Below are 23,672 nucleotides of genomic sequence, written 5' to 3' on the forward strand. Positions count from 1 at the left end.
ATGTAATTTCTTATCACAGAACCCCAAAGTGTCTGTCAGAAACCAAATGCTCCCAATGCCCACAGTCAGAGTCCAAAGCTTCACCTTCTAACCCAATCTAAAAACTTCTTCAAACAACTTCAAATTTTCTGTACAAACATCATATAGCAAGCTGAAAATGGAAAAGCCAGAGACAGCATAAAACAAGCTTTGTGTAAACACATCAAGTCAAACAGCACATGGTATACATCTTACTGAGTTTTTGTATTTAAAAACATTAAAAACCTGTATTTTAAAATCAATCCTGAAAATGTTGTGACACCTCCAGCTCCTGTGTCCAAGTCCATCAGGCAAAGGCAGAACAGAGGTCAAGTCTCCTATGGAATGTATGGCCTCTGGTCAGAAGCTTAAGAGGACCACATGCAAGTAGCGTGTGCTGTTCTCAGTCCCATACAACAAATATTTTTGAACAACTCCATTTTAATATATTCTAAATTCAGTAGCCAAGTTTGAATCAAAAATAAATAATGAAACTGAATATTCTTAAAAAGACAGCCTTAAATTTCTTGGTATATAGTGTGGTTTCCTACAATTTTTTGATAGGGAGAGACTACCACCGAACTGGGTAACTCTCACTTGGTTTACTGCTCCACAGGTTACATGAGGGGAAAAGGCAGTCTAATTAAAAGCGGTGTGTTAATCACCATATATCTGCAGAAAAGATGCCTAAAGGCTCTTTGAGAAACATAACTGTCTATGAGCAGATTGATTGCCCAGTGATAATTTTAAATGGCTTCCAATTCACAGAAGAAACAAGAAAGACTAAGCATTAGCAGAAACATTGTAAAATGAAGGAGTTCTTTTTAGGAAAAAAAAAAAAATCCCACATCACTGACTGAACTGTGAATCTGATACCTGGAGATGTCATGGCAGAGAGATAGGCAACTGGAGAATGAACAGAGAGAAAAGTAGCTACAGTAAAACACAGAGATATTTAATTTTTTTATTTTTGATTACTGACAGTGCTTGTTCCTCCTGGAAATGTGTACGCATTATTAGGCACAGCAAGCACACACAAGTATTTGTGTACAGTAACTGAGACTGAAACAACAAGAAATGCAATGCTCACATTTTCAAAAGTGTTCAGGACACTAAGCAACGCATTTTTCATTAATTTCATCAAAAATATACTGCTTTGAAAAATCAAAAGCCAACACTTTAAGATTTGGCTCATTCATGTTAGTGATACAAACAGACTCAAGCATGCATGTGTGCGCACACACATATGTGCATTAGGCTTCATAATTAATAAAGCAATTCGTATCTTCAAAAGATAAGTATTTGACATATCTATTTATAAAGGAACATACCAACTAAATGTTGACTAAAATAATCCAAAATCACTATTAGCAGTTATCATGGAACAAACTTGTTCCTCCTTTCCTAAAGTATATCTGACAACGAACGACAGATTTAAATTGAAGATACAAATAACTACTCATTCTTTCCATTAGTCACTGACACAGTTCAAACACAGATTTTTGGCAATGCAACTACTATAATTAAATCCTTAAAACCAGCATTTTGTAGATCACAGGATTTTACAGCTACCCACCCTAAAGCATGTTTATAAGAGACATAATTGGGAAGAGCCTTAAGACACTAATATTTTTCCCATGTCCAAATGAAATTATTTTATATTGCTTCAGAGCTCATTCTTTGACAGTATGTCCAACCACACGCTCTGTAACAGTAGTTTCTTTTTTCCTGTTCCCATCCCAAAGCAGCACAATTTCACAATCTAGAATTTCAAATGGGATTATTGAGCTCTAAACAATTGATTGGTGGCAGATTATTTACTGCAATAGGAAGTAGTTTAATTACACAGAAAACACATCAGTGGGTTCGTGATGCTTACAATAATGTTTTACACTGGGGAGGGAGAATTTATTTAAGTATGTGGTTAAAACGGTGCTTAATGTCAAAAAGTTGAGAGGTAAACTAATGGAAGCACTCATACCCTCCTAAAATCACTTGTAAAAATCATTTGTAAAACCATATATACACACAATACTTTGATAACAAATAGGAGGAAAGATACAACATTTACCCCTCAGACACTTCATGTTTTAACACTGTTAATACGTGGTCATAAGCAAACAATTCTGCAGAAAAGCCAGATGACAGTCTAAATCCAGTCACTCTAAGGCTCAATTCTAATGGCTACACAGAGCAGCCATGTTTAGCACTTCGCAGAAAAAAGACTGATGAAGGGTGTTGATGTAGAAAGGGAGATCTGCATGAGTTTCTTTCCGGTTTCCACTCAAGTTTCCCACCTGAAGAGAGAGACCATTAAAAAACAGTCTCACAGAGAAATCTTGTCTACCATAACCACGCAAAATCAAGCTGTACCTACTGCTCCTAACCATTCTATGCATGCCCTTGAGCCAAACATATTCTTTCCCACCTTTCTCTGTGCCAGAATCTATCTAAAGGAGGAAAAACACATCATGATAATAGCAAAAAAGCCATTTTACAGAATACAGAGTTCATGTAGATGGACAAGAAGTTACTCTGAAGGCATGTGGTGCCACAAAGGATAGAGCCTGATTCCTATCAGTAAGCATTTGGAAGGTAACAGTGAATCACAGGTAAACTACCAAAAATCTACAACTACCTATAGTAGTAAATTTTAAAACAAAGGCAGAGGTTTTAAAACTTGAAAGCAGACTTTAAATCTTTCAAAAGGAGAAGTTTATTTTAAGCATGAGCAAGAGTAAAATTTACAGTGTTAACACTTCTTAGGAGAAAAAAAAACACAGGGGAAAAAAAAACAGTTTTCTGATCTCCAAAACAAGGTAAAAGAGAAACCTTTATTATACTCTTGATAGTCAACAGCTCTTCTATTCATTCGCCACTGGTTCTTTGGCTTTCCCTTTTCAGGGTGGAATCTTAGGTGGCTTACAGCAATCTGCAAAGACTGCGCACTTCCAAGTTTTCATTTTATCTGCTATGCTTGTAAAGACATTCAGCAGCATCAAACTTTTATAACCAAATTCATAAAATGTATTTCACTAACAGATTAAAGCATTCTGTCTACTTGCAGCTTTATTCCAAATTCCTGAAAGATTACAGCCAAGCCTAAGAGGCCAAGCAGTTCCTTGGAGCTCCTTTTTCATGCTACTTCTTTCACAAATGCTACTGAACAACTGTGACGTCCCCGGTCATTACACTTATCATTTGTTTGTCTCCTTGATTAGTGATTCGATGCTGCATACTGCATGGGTTAATATCTGTGTTTATGTATCTAGTGTCTTTCAAAAAATTTATTACATATTTCTGTACAACGTGTATGAACTATTTGACTGCTTTTAAGAAAACACATCTGAGAACAAAACCATGGATGTTGCAGTGTACTTTTCTAAGCTGTGCTGTACACCTAAGAGAATGCTCTAGAAGATTAAAGTGCTGCTGTGACATTGGGGCATACATTTCATTTTATTGTGACATGTGTCAGAGATTACCTGCTTCTGTTCTTTCCTATATTTTTCAGAAGGACTAAAGGCTTTATAGCCTTGTATCCTGCCTTTAATAACTGACACGTTAAAGAACATTTGCAGTAAATCTGCTCATATTTGAGTTTAGCATGGGTGAGATTTAAATAGAGACAAAGCTTCAAATGGCATCAAAGGTCTCTGGTGCTCATTTTAAACAGAAATATTCCCAACACCTCATGTGTGCTGACAAATGCATTGTCAAATCTGTGACAAAGTAAAAAAATATGAAAAAAATAGTTTTAAAATACTACTAAGTAAAAAATAGAACAGGAATGTGAAAATACAATATTGGCAGACACATTTAGAGAGATCAAGAGAGAGAACGTAGTTTTCATGAAAGCACCTAAGTCCTCTTTTAATCGTCTCCTGTAAGATCTACTCTCGTTCCACCAATGATTATACTGAAATTAACAACTGTAACGTATCAGAAGATCCTTTATGTCAAAGAGCAGTAATGCAGAAAACAAGGATCAAATTCATTCTCTGCACTGCAGGAACAATTCCTGACAAAATCATTTTAAACCAGGACCGATTTTGGCAAAACTGTTATCCAAAGGGACAAATTTATAACGACAATCCGTACTTTACATATTTGCTTCTTTTGCCTTTGTTAAAAGATGAAAAACAGAAAAGACTGCAGCTTGACTATCGTAACAGTTTTTTATTGCCTATCTTGACATACATGTTCCTTACGTGACTCACATCACTTATTAAGTAGGTAGATCCTCTTACCTCAGACTTCATATTCTGTTTCTGTAAATTGGCATATTTTATTTCTCTATGAACAAAGAAGCACTTCAGAAGCATAAAATTAAATAAATGGCAAAAAGTTTCCTTCAGCTATATAAAAAGACAAGGAGAGAATAGACATTAAGTTGTTTTATAGTGAGGTTATAATAAAGACCAAAGCTAATTCAGAGATGCTCTTAAGAGTTAAATGATTAATTTGCTGCTCAGATATCACTGGAGAATATGACAGTCATTTGAATGGCAGAATATGACTGCCATTTCATGACAGGAGAATTAATTGAAATGAAGATACGTAAAACAGAAATTATCCTATCTGAAGGGGAAGCAAAACTCAAAGAATTTAGCAAACTCAACTCAAAGGATAATCTCTATGTTGGATTTTAAAACACAGCAAGACAGCATGGTATGGTATGACTGGCAAAGCAAATTTGTAACACTAAGTTATTCAAAAGTGCCGGTGGAGAGAATGATTCAGAAAACTACAGACCTTCATTCTGACCTCAAGAATACATAGAAATTTACTGAAAAAAGCTTGGAAGAGAGAACAGTTAAAGATACGGGAATAATTTAAAACTGGAATAAAGTGCAATGTGCAAAAATCTTACCACACTAGATTGTACCTACCCAACCCACATCTTAACAAAGAAAGGTGACTTATTTTCCTAGACAAAGGAAATACAACAGTCCTATTAACACAAGTCTCCTGAATGTTATCTGAAGGTCTGTTGTGTAACTTAATTCAAAACTGCAAACCTTTTAATCAAGATTTGCTTAAAAGAAAAAAGCAGGGCAGCTCTAAGTCTCAGCAGAGATCCAACTCCCACAATTCTTCCTTTACAGCTAGAAAACATCATGGGGTTTCTGTAAGACACAGAAAACAGCAAGGAGTAGACAACCTCCTGCAAGAGTCTGAGGGAAAAATCTACATGAGGTCCACACTTGAACTACAGTTTTGGTTTAATAGATTATACTCTGGTTTAATCTATATGAGCAACAGTAAAATATGTGACATATTGCAATTAGGGTAAGCTATTAGATAAAATGGAGAAGTTAGAGAAGACACAGGGCCTTAAAAACACAGTTATGCTGTAAAGGGAATGAACATGCTGGAAGTCACTTACTGGTAAAGCTAATCTAGACTTGGAACAATGTTATTTAATACTCTAACTGAAGACCACAGTGAGAGAGTTAGGAGTGTTAGGAGTGTGCCAATGAAAATCTGTTGATGAAACAAAAGTCAGGAGGCACTGTCTGCAGAGAAGATTCAAACACTATAAAACAAACCTGAATATCTTTTGAGGACTGGAGTAGTAGAATGATATCACAGAATCACAGAATTGCTGAGGTTGGAAGGGACCTCTGGAGATCATCTAGTCCAACCCCCCTGCTCAAGCAGGGTCACCTAGAGCACATTGCACAGGATTGCATCCAGGCGTGTTTTGAATATCTCCAGAGAAGGAGACTCCACAACCTCTCTGGGCAACCTGTTCCAGTGCTCTGTCACCCTCACAGTGAAGAAGTTTTTCCTCATGTTCAGATGGAACTGCCTGTGTTTCAGTTTGTGCCCGTTGCCTCGCGTCTTGTCGCTCGGCACCACTGAAAAGAGTCTGGTCCCATCCTCTCGACACCCTCCCTTCAGATACTTGTACACGTTGATAAGATCTCCTCTCAGCCTTCTCTTCTCCAGGCTAAACAGGCCAAGCTCTCTCAGCCTTTCCTAATAAGAGAGATGGTCCATATAGAAGGTAATAGCAGGTAAGAACACTGTGTATACAAGGACTAATTAAAAAAAAGGTGTTACAACTCGAGGGCTCATCGGATGGAAATAACAAAGGGATCCAAGCATGCTAGCTGGTATCTTGGACCCCTCATCAAGACGACAAACAAAAAGGGCAAATTCTGTAACATATCTATCATGATACAGCCAATATGGACATGGAAGTATTAATGCCACTCTCCAAAAAATGGGTAGGATGTAACCTGGAATACATCATGCCTAACTTCCAACTAAAAGAGATGCCTAAAAAAAAATGCTCACATGACCAAGGGAATAGGAAACAAATTCTTGGAAAGGAGATTTAAAGGCTTGCTTTGTCTGGCAAAATTAACAGATGGGATATATGACTGACATCTACAAATACCTCAAGGGAAGCATCAGAGAGGGAAAATAATTATTTAAAATAAAGTACAATGCTGGCATAAGAACAAATACGTATTAAATGGCCATGAATAAATATACACTGCAAGTTAAGTTTCCAATGATCAAAGCAGCAAGATTCTTGAGAAGTTTATTTGGGAAGGTGGCATTCCCAGAGTCTTCCCACAGGAATAGTGGGAAAAAGAAAACTCTTTTTAAGATGTGACTTGATCAGTTTATAAAAGAATCTATATAGCATGCTTGCTTATGAAAGGACCTGAGTCAATGTCCCAGCAGGACCCTTACTATGATATGTTCGTATGATTTTGTGGCATGCTGATGTGCACAGAAATTCCAACCACTGCTTAAAATTAAAACACATGCAGTTCAACTAGTGCTGAATTGTTGCTGATAGGTACATATACTAGTACACAGGCATATGTGTGGGCACGTGTGCATGTGTATATATACACATAATATGTTTTATGTGTACATTATATGCATGCATTATGTACATACACATATGTATTAAATATATACACACATATTTATATAAAAAATATTTAACCTATATATTTTAGCAATAGGTAATTTTTAAATCTCAACCTTGGTGTCATCAGTCAGATTAAGACTATATGCAAGCATCTTCCAAATGCACACTGGATGAGGGTGAAAAAATTTCCAGGACTTCCTTTCAAGAATTCACACGCAGTGATCTCCCTTAAAAAATTGCTTGTATTTCCCTCCTTTCTTTTTAAACTAAACTGAAGTTTGCAGTGTGTATCTGAATGGGTGAACAGGTATCTCACACCTCCTAAACTAACAAAAAATAAACCTTCTAAAAGAATTGCACTAGCAGGTTTAACTCTACTTGAGAAAACAGCAGCAGAAATTTAAACCTATGCTAAAATGACTCCATTATGCTCAGCCCAAGGAGGTAATCTGCAAATCCCAGTGCAAGCACCATAACTAGAGTTTGGGAAGAGAGTGTTTACGTTACCAAAAGACTCCAAACTTGCTGGGTTTTAGAGTTTCGTAAAGTAACCAAAAACAACCTAAAGAAACTTATCTATAAATGCACAGAGAATACAAGAGTCTGGTGAGCATTCAAATAGATGAAACGTAGCCAGATTTGTTACAACTGGTTTGAAACAATTTTCTTTCAAAATCATTCTTGAAATTTGTTCTTTCTTATTTCCTAGTGAAAGGAGGTAAGCTACATATTTTATTATCGCAGTAAACCTACTTTAAAAACAGACTGGAAAGCACTGTACTCTTTAAACAGATTCAGCTTCACTCAGCATTCTCATTTGGAAGCTAAGAAAGTTCAGTTTGGACAGTGTTAGAAGGGCTGAAAACTGGCTAAACCACCAGGCCCAAAGGGTAGAAAACATTGACTCAGTGTTTGGTGGCTGGCTGGTAATCTGTGCGATATTCTGGGGGTCAATACTGGGACTCGTATTCTTCAACATATTTATCAACAACTTGGCTGATGAGACAAAAAGCACCTCTAGATATCTGTGGACAACACTGCGTTAGGAGGAGTGGCTGAAACACTGAACAGTAAAAGTTCAGTCTAGACAGATCTTGAGAAACTTGAGGATTGGGCCAACAGAAACCTCATGCAGTTCAACAAGGAGAAATACACAGTTCTGCACCTGGGCGGAATAACCCCATGCATTATCACAGGCTGAAGATCAACTGGCTCAGTAGCAGCCCCGCAGTAAATGACCTGGGGGTTACAGTGGATGCCAAGCTGAGTATGAGCCAATGGCATGTTCTCATTGTGAATGGGATAAACCACATACTGGACTATGTTCATCAGGAGGAATGTGGCAGCAGATCAAGGGAAGTTATTATCCTCCTCTACGTGGCACAATGAGGGTTGCACATAGAACAGTGCATCTAGTTTTGGGCTGAGGTTCAAAAGCCATTAGAAAAACCTGAAGAGGGTCCAGCAAACAGCTGTTCGGATAGTCAGGGCCTAGAGTACCTGCCCCGTGAGAAGAAGCTGAAGGAGCTAGGTTTTTTCAGTCTAACAAAGAGGAAGTTAAGGGAAGATCTGCGAGCAGCCTACAACTAGTTGGGAGTGCTTTAAGGAACATACCTAAGATTGTGTTAAATTTCTGAAATGGCATCCTGTCTCAGGACTCATTGAAAGGTGCTTTCAAACTTAAACATTTTATATGCATAAAAGAATGCGAGTGTTCCCATGGAAGACGGAACAGTCATGTAATTTTGAGGGTAGGCTTGAAGAACCACAGTGAAGCCTGGATTGTAAAAAATAGCGCAATATATCAGCTAATAAGCTGAGGAGCAAAGACATAAAAGATTACTGAATGCTTGTTTTTCTAGACTTAACATGGTACAGGCTTCAGTGACAACAAAGGCCAACTTTTCCATAACCTTATCAAGACAGTTGCAAAAAAAAAAAACAACAAAAAAAACCCCAACAACACAGATTTCATTTTTACTCCATATGAAACACTATGAAGAGTATAGAAGAATCATTATAAAAATGTAGGGTTTGCACCTTCCATAAATCTAACATTTGCTTTGTAAGGAATTAGAAAATATGTAAATCCCAGAACAGTAAGCAAAATAGTTTAAGTTCACTGACTTGAGAAAACATTCTTTTATGCTGCCCTAAAATAAATACTTAAAAGGAACTAAGAATATGCCACTCTATCTTGGTTTTCATTTTCCTTCAGATAGAAGTGCTAGAATAAACATTCTTATTACTTTACGTTGCTGTGTTTTTATAAGGTTAATAACTGAACTGTCAATCAAGGCCTATATAAATACAGTAGTTGAATACCTTCTGCTTTAGAAACACTTTTATTTACAAGAGAGCTAGCCAAGATTTCTTAAGGACTGCATGGTCTGGTTTGCTTTGATCTCTTTTAAGCACAAGTTTCTTTATACCTCTTGGTTTGCTATTTATGATACCTTTGTGTAATCAGGTATGGAAAGTGCACCTGTATCAAACAAATACTTCAGCAAAAGTGTGACTGAGAGGAATAATTATGCAACATGCAGTTTACTAAAATAATTTGTAAAGTCTTTTTCCAAGAGCACTTTTGTTGATATAATAGCAAGAGATGTAAACACTTAATAGGCTCACAACAAAAATAGGGGCGCATCACACAAAACCAGCATCACAGATACAGTCCTGACATTTACAGCAACATATTAATCAACGTTAGATTTTTTAAAATACATACACATATACATATATACACACACACTTTTTTTTAAACTATTTCTCTAGAAAGTTAAAGCGTGTGTATATGCATGTGTGTGCAGTCGCACATATATATAGAAAGACACATGCACACACATATATACATGTGTATAATTAGGAGAAATTTATGTATTTCTAGAAAGCCTCCAATAATTCTGTTCAATCACTGCCTATATAACTTATTATCTTTAATTTCTTGCCACAAAGTTAACATCATATGCTTTCCTTCCAAACAACCTGCACTCTTTCTCGCTATCTGGAAATACTTCTGTGAAGAGTAATTGCTTATTACTTTGTATATGAAGTTCATGAACAAGAGCTGTGTACATTATGCACGGAACAAAATAGAATAGTTGCATCAATTCAAATTGATGAAAGCTGTTATCGCTGCAACAGAAACTAAATTATGTACTCACGTGGCTAGGCTTATAATGCTTTTTGTTTCATCAAATATATTTTACTCATTATGTTAAACATTAACATTATGCCCTTAATTTATTTAAAACAAATGAATGGACTGAAATTACCTCGGGCCAGCACATATATTTTTTACTTTGGGCAAACTTTCATTCAGGTTGCTTTACTGTATTCATCTCTGTTTTCTGGCTCTGACATAGAACATCATGTTATGAAGTTTCTCCCTAGTCAGGAAAGCGTGGATATGTGTGTGTGTACGGTACTTGAAGTGTGTGCCTAGGTCCCAGAGATCTGACTGGGATTTATGCAGGTTAATATTTTTCTGACTAGAGGTATACAAAGCAAAACCTTGAAGTAAAAACTGTTCTGTAGATTTTAGACATTTCAGAAAGACATGTGCATTCCACATTCCTAAAATCAGCTGAAATCACATAGACAAACAGCATCCTCAAAGCTCAAGGAGAATAGTCAAATTTTCTGCCACAGGCTAAAGACTTTAGATAGTTTTAGATTAAGTTGTAAAACTAATAGAATAATTAAAGTAATAACAAGGGGGAAAAACAGATTTATGAGCTTGTTTTTAATATGTGCGCATTTCTGCACAAAACTTTCATAACTTTCATCTTAAATGAAAAATAGTACCTTATCGTCATTAATAGTACCTTATCGTCATTATTCGCACTATAAAGACATTTAGAAATAGGAAGCCTGTTCCAAATTATGTTTAAACAAGCATATTGTTATTGAACTACTAATCAGTAAAAGCTGTAATGGTTATCTGATTCAATCTGAACTTTTGCATGCTTTCTTGAGACAGTTCCGAGATCAAATCTTCTAAATCTGTTAAAGTCAATAAAAAAAGAGCCAGAGCATTTAAAACAACAACAAAAAAAGTTGACCAAAATAAATGTGGCCTATTTTTGGCAGAAAGAGGGGGGAGGGTTTTCTTTTTAATAAAAACAAACCATCACAAGACAATCTACTGCATCAGACCCTGATTTGCAAGCAGTCACTGGAACAACTAAGGTGGCATGCAGGAAACAGGCTGCAAAATGTTGTGGAGAAGGAGCTCAGAGGAAAAGTAAGGACCAGACATAGCAATGGCATTTAATCGGCTCAGATGCCTCATGAAACCTCACCATCACTGAGACAGTATTTTAACTGCTGTGGAGGAAGCTGCAACAGACCAAGGTTGCTAGAGAAAATCCACTAGGGAATCACTGGCGAGATCCAAGATAAAGCAGTCTCAGCTTCTCCCCCTGCAGCACGCTGTCCAACAACTGAGCTCTGAGGCAAGTTTTATGAATCCAGCCACACTTGTGTTTCTCTGATGGAGCCAGCACGAGAGGCTCAGCACTCTGCCACCTCACCACTGCCCTTCCATACCACAACTGCAGACCCATCACAGTGGTCACCATCCTTTCACGCTTAGTTGTAATTCAGCTGGCACAGAGTACTCCTGCCAGTGGTGCCTCTCCAAGTCAGATCAGAGCATTTCAGCATTAGTCATTCCGAGTATCCTAGCGACGCTCTCAGAGTGCTATCCAATTTTATGACACCGGTGTGCCATTACAGCTTGGTCACACTGGTGCCACAAAAACTTCAGTTTATCCCAAAACACTACAGGCAACTCCTCTGGTGGTACACACGGGCCCACCTCAGAAGCCCTATCAGGACTCTGTATGATGCACTGCAAATGTCTAACAAAGCTGCTGTTAAGACTGACAAAACATCACTGATGTAAGAGAGATTTTTTTCAGCTACGACATTAGAAATAATAGGAAGTGTTAGCCTGCCAGAGGGGAACATTCAACAGGAATCATGTACTTATGTATTTTATAAACTTTTAAGCTACAATTCTAAAACATTTCAGTGAAAAGCAAGATAATCCCAGATTAATTTAGGGAGAACACGATGAAGAAAAAGAGATGCTTGCAATAAGACTTGTTCCAGACTGCTATAACTAACCTCTCTCAAATTTACAATAAAGTGCAAGCAAGGTACCATACTGACTTTGCAATAGCTATGGTGAGAATATTTACCTGACTACAGAACTCTTGAATAGGCTTGATCTAGTGGATAAGGCAAATAAAAACATTTATTTCCTGCTAAAAACAAGCATCCATCCTAACATGGCTTTCTTTAAATTACACATATACACACATACATATGAGTGTAGACATTTAATTAACTACTCTTAAAAAAATTTATCTCATTGCTAATGAAAGGAAACAGTATCATTCAATTGGCAATCTTTTCTCTAAAGTGTCATAGCGTAAAATGCAATTGTTTATGGTCTTAAAAACCTTTGCATTCATACAAAACCCTAACATCAAACAAACAAATACATGTCAATTTAGAGGTTAAAAAAACAACAACTTATTTTAGTGTTTTTAAAGTTAATTTGGTCCTACTTAGTTACATTCAAGTGCGCAGGCAACCACTTGCTGAAAAATGTCGACCACTCAACTTGCAATAAAACCAACGAAAGCAGAGGGCACTCACACACACACTGACTGCCTCACAGCCAACAGTGCATCTTCAAAATCTGTTCATACCTACATAGTTTTCGTCTCCTTTACTACCATTAGAAAGATAAGTTTCTCATTTTCCACTCCTTAAAGTTTTTGATAGTAATCAACAGTTACTGATTGTGATCAGTGAAAATAAAGACTTAAAGAAGCACTACGTAGACAGTAATGTTCCCCTCCCCCCAAATATATTTAAACCAATATCGAGAACATGGCAGCATTCATATGCATGCTATTAGGAAAATTAGTATTTACTCCATATAAAATGTGTGTGAAGTTGGCAGCTTTCTTAATATTTTTCTGAATATGCATTTTCACTTCACTGGAATCAAAATATGTAAGAGCTATTTTCCCCTCAAAGAAAAATCAATGCAAAAATGTATGTCAGTTACTTTGCTTAAAAATCACCAGGTTGCACTGCACCATTTCCACCTTGGGTTTTTTTGTTTGTTTGTTTAACTCCAACCTCTGTCTGAAGCCATTGGTTCTTCTTTCCGAGTACACAGAAATAGTCACATACCAACCCAAGACAACTTCAGTCTTCAGATAAGCCAGGATGATTATTTATTATTGGTCTAAAGATTCAAATGTGTTTTAAGACAAATTGCAAATTGCCTGAAAGGCAATTTCTGACCAAACACATCTTTTTAAGAAGGTAAAGGCCAGAAATACTAGGTATTTGATGAGAAGTTTTTTCTAATAACAAGCAGTAACAGCTTTAATTAGCACTGAACTACAGACCAAAGAAAGCAAATATGTCACTGACTTCAAATTGAATACATAGCAGAATTCAGGTGGAAGTATCACTGTTACTAGTATAACTCATCTGGGCAGAAGAGAATTTTCCTCTATGGAGAGAAATTTAATTTTATTTCAACATTAGTTTCAGTTAATTTTATATGTAAATTATTTTGATTTTCATGTAGATCTGTATTAAGTATCACTATACATATTCCACCATATTTTTAAAATCTCTTCATTTCTAAGGCCATCCTAACTTCTCATGCAATGAAATCTTGAGTCTACAATTGGCTACAGCAAACATCTACTTTAGATGAACTGCAATTTGCAGCAACACTAGAAAAATTACCTATTAAAAAAAGGAAGAGAAAACAAATACTACTCACCAACTTCTTGAAAAAACTATCAGATTAGCAAACTTACATTGTAAATTGATTACATAGGAAAACTAGAAACAGCTATTCAGTCAAAATATGAAAGGCAAAACTCAGCTGCCCCATCTGGCTCTGTGGCCTACAGAATTCAATGCTGTTCAAAGTCCTTCTTCAATGAATTTGCATTAAACCAAGTGCAGTCCATGCACAGACTTTTGAGATGCTCCTCAGAGCAGGCACTTCCAAAGGGACAGCAAGCCCACAGCAGCCAGTGGGAGCGCGCACTCAGAGGGGCTTGAACAGCTGCTGAATGGCAACAAGGCTGGAGAACACACAGAAGTTGGGAAGAAGCTGTCTTCTGACAGTACGGTAGCTATTCAAATTAGGACACAGACCTAGCATCCTCCAAGTGTGAAGTGACCGGCTAAACTAACATAAATAGCTGTGTTGTGAAGGGCTCTGTGAAGGGTTGAGAGCACACTACCTGTAACCAAAGATAAGCAGGATAATTGCAAAGACTCCTTTCCAATATATTTTTTTTTCCTAAAAAATTATATTCCTAAAACAAGTGTACAAAAACTAAAGCAAGACCTCTATAGGTTCACAGGATAATTTATAAAATGCAAGTTACCTGGAATACAAAGTACCATTTAGCCAAATTAAAAAATCTCCTTACTGCAGTGTTTAAAATTTTGATACGGTCTTTCTCAGAAAGACACAGAAACCAGAGAAAATGTCTTTGGTTTTAACTTTCTTTCCACTAGAAAGAAAAACCTCAACCTATACAGTTGCATGTATCCCTGTAAACAGACTTAGCACAATTTCTCTCTCTTTTGCTTGAAAGAGCTGGACATGTTTGTTATTTTGCAACTCAGTGTTCCAACTCATTATTTTTCCAATTGTGCTAAAACAAAAAGACACATCAATATTTAATGAAAACAAGATACAATTGTATCTCATGTACAGCATGATGTAGCGTGGTCTCTTCAAGTTTCCAGTGAACACTTAAGAGTTAAGTTTGGCATCACCACAGAATTTTGCTCAAGAAATCCCTGTCCTTCACTGCCCCAGTTCTTCACTCCAATACAACCATTGATGCAAACACACTGCAAATGACTTATTTACAGCACGACCCCACCAACAACTGAACAAGCACAAGTTTCTTCAACCAGGGTCTCCTCTAACTACAGCCCAAGTTTTCAGAGAAGGGACCTTCTCTACCACAGTCTCAGTATAGCCTTGTCCTCAGATCCAGAAAGACAGCTGCGTTTAGTATACTGACCTACCTAATACCCCTTCAGTGTTCCTGAAGCCCAGCTCATATTCCTCTCCTGCTTCTGTCCTGCAGTAGGAATGACTACTGGAGATGTAACTTAGTATTTCTGTCAACAGACTTAAGCCCTTTACTGTCTTTCTCATTGAGATGGGGGACCCTTTCACACTGGTCTACTACAAATGGCCAAAATGACAAAGGAATGTTTGGAGGGGAAGACAAAACACAACAAACCATACCCAATCGTTTTTTCATACGCCCAGAAAAGTGAACTAAATCAGCTTACTGCTCAGACACTGGTTCTAGTTCATTCAGTCATTCAATCCAGTGCTTCTGAACTGATCCAGACCATAGAAAAATGGACCACCACTGTGCTCATCACTATATAGACATCCCACTGCATGGCAAAGGATGTGATGTGCAAGTTATTAGAAGAGAGAAATCAAATGAAAAGAAAAAACAAAAGAAGGGAAACATAACACATAGTATAGTAAAGCAGCAAGATAGTGGATTTAAGTTGTTAGTACTTTTCCAACAAGGCTTTCTTGCTTGAATTATTTACAAACTCTTCCCCTTAACTGTAGCAATTTCATTCAAGCTTTAGTTGAGAAAATGATCATAAAATCCATCCTGTTTTAGACAGAAGCCCAGAATAGCCCAGCAATAAGGTAACTCCCCACCAACACAGGAGAGACATTTAAAATCCCTATTCTAAAATCAGACAGGCAGACTTGAAACCTATGCAAGGTCCTAACGGCCACATCAGAGACAGTCTCTGTCTTCAGACAGACTGCCACTTCACGCACACAGAATAGCCTGTGGGCAACAGAACAAGAATCTCAAAAACAGATGACTTTCACACAGTCTCCTATAGATGCAAGTTGCTGAAATGCCAGCGCTGTTGAAACAAACCACCAGATTTAAAAGTGAAAAAAAATCACTTTGTTCAATATCTGAATTCTGTTCCGGCAAAGTACTAAACAAAACAAGTTTAGAGCTCCTGAAGAAGAGAAGTGCCCACCAAGTGCAGTTGCACCCCAGGGCAGTTGCTGCAGTGAGCCGTGTAGCAACAGTGACACCTAGTGGCACCTGACCACTGGCAGCGTTACTGCTGGAAGACAGCTGTCTCACCAAACACAAACTAGCTTAAATCCAGGTACTGTTATAAAAGAAAGAGGCATTACAAACAAAACAGCAAAACAATCTCTGTATCATTTTCTTTCAAAACTAGTATTTCTGGTAGCGACAGAGATCATAAACTTGAAATCAAATCACCCTAAAAAAGAAAGAGGCAGTCTCAAGTCCTACAAGTATTTTTCACATCTCCTGCCTGCTATTGATCTATTTTTAAAAATGTTTTCCCATTCCGTATTTTCTAGTATTGATGACTACACATGAGAAACTGACTATATACAATGTTTAATGAAAAAGTGTGATGTGCAAAGAGGAAAAGAGGAAGCAAAAAAAGCCACGTTTAACCTCTCTTCACCAAAATGACTACACAGAAATTGCTGTAGACAAAAAGCTTCAGAGAAGTTGACAATGCCAGTCACATAAAAATTAACATTGTTTTTAATGAGTTCAAGTCAAATGTATAAAAGTTAACTTTCCTTAATTCTTGTATTTCCTAACCCCAACAGATGCTCAGGTGCATTACTTTCCACAGCTTCACAAACAGAAATCTCAGACTACGCATCTCACCACACTGCATACATTTGAGAAGTCAGTCTGCCTTCACAGTGCAGAAGGTAGTGTTAAGTTTTTCACTGGGGGACAAGTTCAAAAGAGGCGAGGTACTCAATATGGAAATAAAAACTTAAGAAACAGTGTTGTTACAAAAAACAATGTGAAAAGAGAAGAAACGAGAAATATTTGTTATTACTATGCTTGGGGTTCATGGGCTGGGGGAACAGATTCCAGGTGTGGGTAAGAAGAGATTTGGGTGTAAGAAAAAGTAGAGATTATTTCATACCAGTTTTGTGAGACAGTTGTTTTTTAAGGGAAATCTCCCTCTGATCTCCCACTTGTACTTCTTTCTGACATTCATATATGCATACTAGCACCTCATTTTTCAATGGGATAACGCTCTCGTTTTTGTGTTATCATCATAATATATAACCCGGCATGGAATGCCTATGATTAAATGACACCAGAAATAAGTTAGACAAGTACTTCAAACAGCTAACAGTGTCACCCCAAAAAACTACTAGCAGTCCACATTTAATTTCTTTGGGTGCATGAAAACTACAGTAGTGACATAGATCAATGAAAGAATCATTGCATAATGGGTAAAAATGAGTGGAATTTTCAGAGGTGAATCGTAACAATTGTCATCTTTCAGAAACTGGGTACCTTGACCATGTTTTGGCGATCCAATAGGAATTTCTGAAATAGTTACCATAATATCCATAACATGATCACTCTGTGGCCCCGCAGCCTCATCGAGGAATATGTTTAACTAGTTTGTTCTGTGTCCAGCGTTATTTCTGAATCCCTACTAGAGCAGGAGCCTCAGCTACAGAGCGCAGGGCAAGGGCATGCTTCACTTGCTGCAGAAGCTAAAGGAAGGGCTGAAGGACCATGAAAACGCGGGGTGGGAGAGGGCCCACCTGCAACGGCAGAATTCTCCTCCTTTTCTGCTTGTGCTCTAGCAGGAGGGCTCAGAAAAATGGCAATGCTCAGGACTGGGCAGTTCTGGGGTCAGAGGAGATTCGGGATTATATAAGGCACCTGTGAGATAGCAGAGGATCTGGAGCAAGACTGTGGAGGTCAAGGGCAGAATTCCTGGGAAAAGAAGCTGTTTTGCAAGATGGAATTTTTCGAGCTTGGAGGAAAGAGAGGTGAGGGAAAGACATGGGTGTTCTAGAGTAAGAAGACTAAAGGGAAAAAATCTCAAATCAGTAGGGGTGAGATCACATCTAGGCCTGCTTTACAGGTAAGGGAACAACACACAGGTGTGACCACTGCCCCTCTTCTCCTTCACTCCTCTCTTTGCTGTCAAAAACAGTAGCCATAGCTTGTGACCACAAGAGACACTGATCATTTGAAAGTTATAGGCACCCAAGCCCCTCAACAACATTCCCTTTCTGTGAAATCACACGTGAGTACAAATTAACTCTTACTGCCTAACAGCAGATATTTTGAGCCCTAGAGCTTATTTCTTGGCAGTACAGTTTAAGCAAATCCAGATTTTTTTATAGTATTATGATTCAAATTTATCCATAAAGCAAGCAAGATTTTCAAATTGTTGTTGGCTAAGGCCATGTTTTGCAAACTTAAAATTGATACCAAGTAGAGCTTACCTATTTTTTTTGGAATTTTCATCCTTCCCTCTTTTAACTCCAAAAATTCTTGTAATCAGAGCACTAAAAAGAAGAGTAGATGAATTTCTTACCTAAAGCAAAAAGAAGAGAACATGAAGTAAGTTTTAAAAATCCCTTTAAGTTGTACTAATTTATTTTTAAATATAGTCACTAATGTAAAACTGAGCATAAAAACAGCTAAGTGAAAGACAGCACATGCTAATGTTTCAGAGGTCAGTACACAGAAACTATAAATTCAGAAAGTATTTTCTGTTAATCAAGATGGCACTAATAGAAAGTTCAGATTTCTTTGCAGATGTCTGTCTTTAATTGAAGGGATGTATCCAGATTTCCAGCAGATAAAGCATTCACCCTTATCCACGGCAGGTCATGAAATGTTCTACCTTATCATACCATCTTTTACTGAAGGCCAAAGTAACAGTGAGAAGAAATATAAATTAATTCTTACTAGCTAGACGTACTGACTCAAAATTTGCCAGCCAGATATATTTTTATCTGTAAGGTAATCTTTGTCTCTACTTCTTGTCAGTAACACTTCACACTACAGAAAAATAAAACCAAATGTAAATATCATGACCAAACCTGAGTTTTTTGTGGGTCTCCATTATTCTTTATTGTACCTTAAAATATTGCATCATATAACATTCCAACAACCTTGGTACTGGCATTACAAACATTACCAAATCTCTGCCAAACAGAACCACTATGCATCCTTTTAAGTTAGAGAAATACAGTTAAGGATTAACTTACTGCCCAGACAGGTGACATAAAACCTAGGATTGCTGCTTGTACTCCATCTGCAACATAGGGCATGATGTTTTCACCTAAACGTGTATCCCTAAACAGTGCCCGCAGGATATTTAAAGCATGAACCTGTGTGGGTAAAAGAGATAGAAGAAAAATATATATTAATTGGAAAAGATCTTGAATTTAATGCATTTTAATTACAGAAATGAACATGAAACAAAAATAATCTGTATGCACACTTACACTTCAATTCTACATTAAATACAATCCAGGAATACTGCTGTTAAAAAGAATATATTAAAATGGTACAGCAGTAAACACTGTTAAAAGTAATTACCATTTTAAAATATATTCCTCTAACAAGTACAGTTCAGTCATCACAAGTGAAGGCCAACAAGCTCTTTTCCTTAGGTTATCATGACTGTAAAAATAACTTTCAAAGTTTATAATCATCTTTTCCAACATTCTTGACATGCTGTAGATACTGCGAGAAAAAATAAACCACAACTCACAGGAGGAAAATGATTGCCAATATTAAGCTAAAACTGACAGTTAGGCTTGCTTTACCAAATGGAGCATTTTCTTACATTTCTCTATTCTCTGAAGGGGAAGATGGTAATCTGTGTAGCTTCACAGACTTTGACAAGGCTACGTTTATACCAGGAGAAGATTTGGCATAGTGATTAGAACCTAGTTAATCTCAGTATTTGTAAATGCAAACCATGATTTGTTGCCAATACTTTCAAGTACTCAGTAAACGCATTTTGAAGATAAAAATTTTGACTTTAGAACAGATTTTTTATATTTAAAATGCACGTATTTAAGTTTTATAAGTTACTTGGTATGCATAAAAATTATTTTTCATACACTATTTTGTTGCATACAATACGGTTTCTGCAACACATTTATATACTCCAAATGTAAGTAAATGCTTGCTAATTTCCTTGTAAAAGTTTATTCATCTGTTTGTTTAGAAATATACTACAGGCAGTAAACTGATCATATATAGTCATATTCATTTTGAATTTATTTGCTGCACTTGAAAAACGTGTGAAATTATGTCCATTCTGTTTCTAAATATTGCAGATTCCAGTAACTCCATAATGTCTGTACATGTCAATGCATTTTAAAATCCAGCTATAGATAATAAAAAAAATTACCATTATTAAAAACACAAATTTCCTTAACTGAAGAACAACAAACTTTTTTGACATTTGCCTTTTGATGACATATAGTAACTTACCTGTGGAATTATACTTGATGATTCATTCAAAGGTGCTGCCAAAGATATCAATTCTTTCATCGTCATTTTCAACAAGTCTGCTTTGCCCTTCTTTGGTTCTGAAGCTAACAAAGCCTACAGAATGTTAAAAAAAAAGAAAAATCACATATTTCTAGCCATTTTTCTTAACTACCAGTTCTCCTCCAGGTTCCCATATCTACCATATTACAGCCTAGCATCTGATCATACACAAGAACTAAAAAAAAAGTTTGCAAAAAATAAGTTTCAGTTTTAATTCTTCTTGTTTTGTTCATAGCCTCCTTAGGAGTCAACAGTTCAGTAAGAAAACTTTGCCTCTGCACTATTTCTCTGCATATGAAAATTTAAATAAATTTAATTTATATATATAACAGATGATAATGTAAGTTATCACACATACAAAATCAGAGAATTTGTTACAGCAAAAAAATCTGTTGTATTATGTATACTTACACTTCCTGCTATAGACAATTTTTTAGTTTAATAATATACGCATATTTAAGATGACATGGGCTGGCCAAAGAAGAAATCCTGATTTGCAAAAGAAAAATAAAGGGGGGGGGGGGGGGACACACACAGCTCATTTTTAAAAGGAGACAAGAGGATCCACCTCCAAATTACAGCAATTCAATGGGTAGGACACCCAGCTGAGATGAAAATACTCCAATTCAGTCCTCTAATTAAGGATTGAAGTTAACAGTTATTTCTCTCTGTGCTAATATCTCCTGTTGAATTTGTCTAACTTCACACAAACACATAATCATAAATTGCTTATTTCTAATAATAAATGACTACCCATTTGTGCTATCGGGCCCAGAGTCTGTTCAGCATCTGTTCAAACAGGGTATTAATAGTACATTACATTGCATAAAAACAACCAAACAGAAAAAAACCTTCAAGGTGCTTAGCCAAATGAAGTGTAGATGTTAGGCAGGTATCTGAAAGTAGTCACTGCCATTTTAACAATGGCTTTAATGATGGAAGAAACAGAGAGGGAAGAGAGAGAAAAAAAAAAAGAAGTATTCATGAAATATAAAACACGGAAGAATGAACTGACGACTAGAATTCCCTACCCTAAAAACACTAAGGCCAGAACTAACATTTTCCCACCATTTCCTCACTCCTCTGCACCCCTTTGTTTTATTAGGTAATAATATTTCTATTTTAAATAGGTCATTTAGAAGGTTTAGAATCTTAAAAATTATGCATTACCATTAAAACAGAACAGAAATGTTTTACTAAACCAAGAATAAATGTCACAGGAAGCAGATGGCAAAGGGACCACATTGAGTCTTGATTTTATGCATTAATAAAATGACTTTATTATAGGACTGCTAGGATATGCATGAGAATTTATATTTTTATTATCTAAATGCAACACATTATTTAAAACTCAGAACTACTGCCAAACACCATCACCTTTCCTTATAATAAAATTATAGTTCAGAAATAATTATTTAGACTACTACCAACATTAATTTCAAATCTTCTCATTAACTGGCTAGACAAACTTCATACTCTTCCAGAATTATCAACACAGAAGTGTCCGACTTGTTTATCCAAACAACTATGGCACAGTGTAAGCTCTGCCATATATACTGAGTAATGTAGATCAGCTTCAGACTATATGAATGTTCGCTGTAATGGAATACAGTTGGGTCCATCTAGTCCTTACATTACCCAGCATTACATTTTACATGAAAACTTGATTCACACATGCTTGTTCTTCCACAGTCTCAGCATTAAAGCTAGCTAAAGCCCACTGGATTAAAACTCAGGGGTGTGAATGGGGAAACCAGCAGACATGAAATCACCAAATTCATTTTGCAGATGACTTACAGAGATAAAGGGAATTTTGATCTTTAATTGCTGAAACTTTAAAAGGAAAAACAACTTTAAAACCAATGCCCCACAAGTGATTTGTGCTCTGTAGTGCACACACATGTAGCAAAGCCAGGAATAGGCTGTGACTGCCTCAAACGATGTAAGGCCAAAGCAGACTGCCTCAACTTTCTCAGGGCAAACTGAGTGTGAAAAACAAACAAGATGAATTATTCTGGCAGTGAGACCTTGCTCCCAGCAGTCCCTCAAATTCTTGGAACATGCCTGGGACTATACTTTAACGAGTAGAGAAAGTTACAAATCACGTAGTTATCTTGGACTTGTTTCTTAGAAAATTGGCTGAAAATTAAAATGATGGGGGTTAATTTAGGGGAAAGTAATCATGACCACTTTAAGGACAAGAAGGAATAAAAGCAGGTAATTACAGTTTGCAGGAACATTGCAGTGACTGACCCCAGAAGTAAGCAAGTCACCTGCTGCAAACCACTGCCAGGCACTCAGTAGGAGGTGGTACTTTGAGCTGAATCAAAAACACCAGCAATCAGCAGATAGCTCTGAACTTGGCAAAGCCAGCAGCTGGTATGCACTGACAGAGGCCAGGATGCATGGAGTTGACGATAAACTAGTGGGAAGACTGAGGGAGCATGGCCACATGCTCACAGATTTGTCTTCAGTAACTCGCTCTCTCGTTGCACTTGAGACTTTAGTCAAATTACTGGCTGACTCACATTACTTGATACTGCTTCTAGTACAGATAAGTGGACTTCCCAAAATTTTTGCAGTATTTTCTAAGCCACAATTTTATGATTCTGTCATAGTCTCTTCATAATTCAACACCCTCTCCTGCCCCTCTCTCCCCTCTCCAAAAGAAACACAGATAGTTACGTGGTAACAAAACCTTACTTAATCTGTGAAGTAATTATGATTTTGCAGGGATTTTCACAGTGGCCACACTGAGCCTACAGCTCAGTCCTTTGAAATGCCCGTCACCAAATTTATCTCCAGCCAAATGTCTGTGCAATCCCAAGATTCAGCAGAATTGCACAGCTAGACTGCACCAAACACAGCTTAATTACATCTGGCTTCTTGGTTGCACAAATGCTGTCAAAGTCTGTAGAAAAAAAAATTAACTGACCAAAAGAAGGTAGGAAATAAATAAATAAATAATATAGTCACCAGAAAAGATATCAAAAAAAAAAAAACAAAAAAAAACAGATGTATAACATTAGTTGGTACCTGTATGTAGAATGGAATTCCAGCACTACGTCTGGTTGCACATAATTTAGATGAAGGATCACAAGATTTGATTTCTCCCAAAACATGGCATAACCATTGCTCTGGCATCCTGCGGAGACTCTCACTGTTACATCTATAAAAAGCAAGTAAGAAGCCAGGTCAGACAAAGTCAAAGAAAGCAATCCGTGAACTTAAAGATATTTTTCAAAGTGTTTCTTACCATATGCGAACACGTTCAAGCATATACACACAGAGAATTT

General features: G+C 36.9%; 1 protein-coding gene across 1 annotated transcript in view; it reads right to left on the minus strand.

Annotated features, from left to right (window-relative positions):
- The window catches only part of THADA (THADA armadillo repeat containing), a 167,690-nt gene that overhangs the window by 105,094 nt on the left and 38,924 nt on the right, over nt 1-23,672 (minus strand). The window contains exons 24-27 of the mRNA XM_067293137.1: nt 23,413-23,545; nt 20,317-20,430; nt 19,077-19,199; nt 18,306-18,397 (exon numbers count right to left, since the gene is read on the minus strand). Of these exons, the coding sequence (XP_067149238.1) occupies nt 18,306-18,397; nt 19,077-19,199; nt 20,317-20,430; nt 23,413-23,545 (462 nt within the window). The remainder of the gene's footprint in view (nt 1-18,305; nt 18,398-19,076; nt 19,200-20,316; nt 20,431-23,412; nt 23,546-23,672) is intronic.

This window comes from Apteryx mantelli, chromosome 3, assembly GCF_036417845.1.
Source record: "Apteryx mantelli isolate bAptMan1 chromosome 3, bAptMan1.hap1, whole genome shotgun sequence".
Taxonomy (NCBI): Eukaryota; Metazoa; Chordata; class Aves; order Apterygiformes; family Apterygidae; genus Apteryx; species Apteryx mantelli.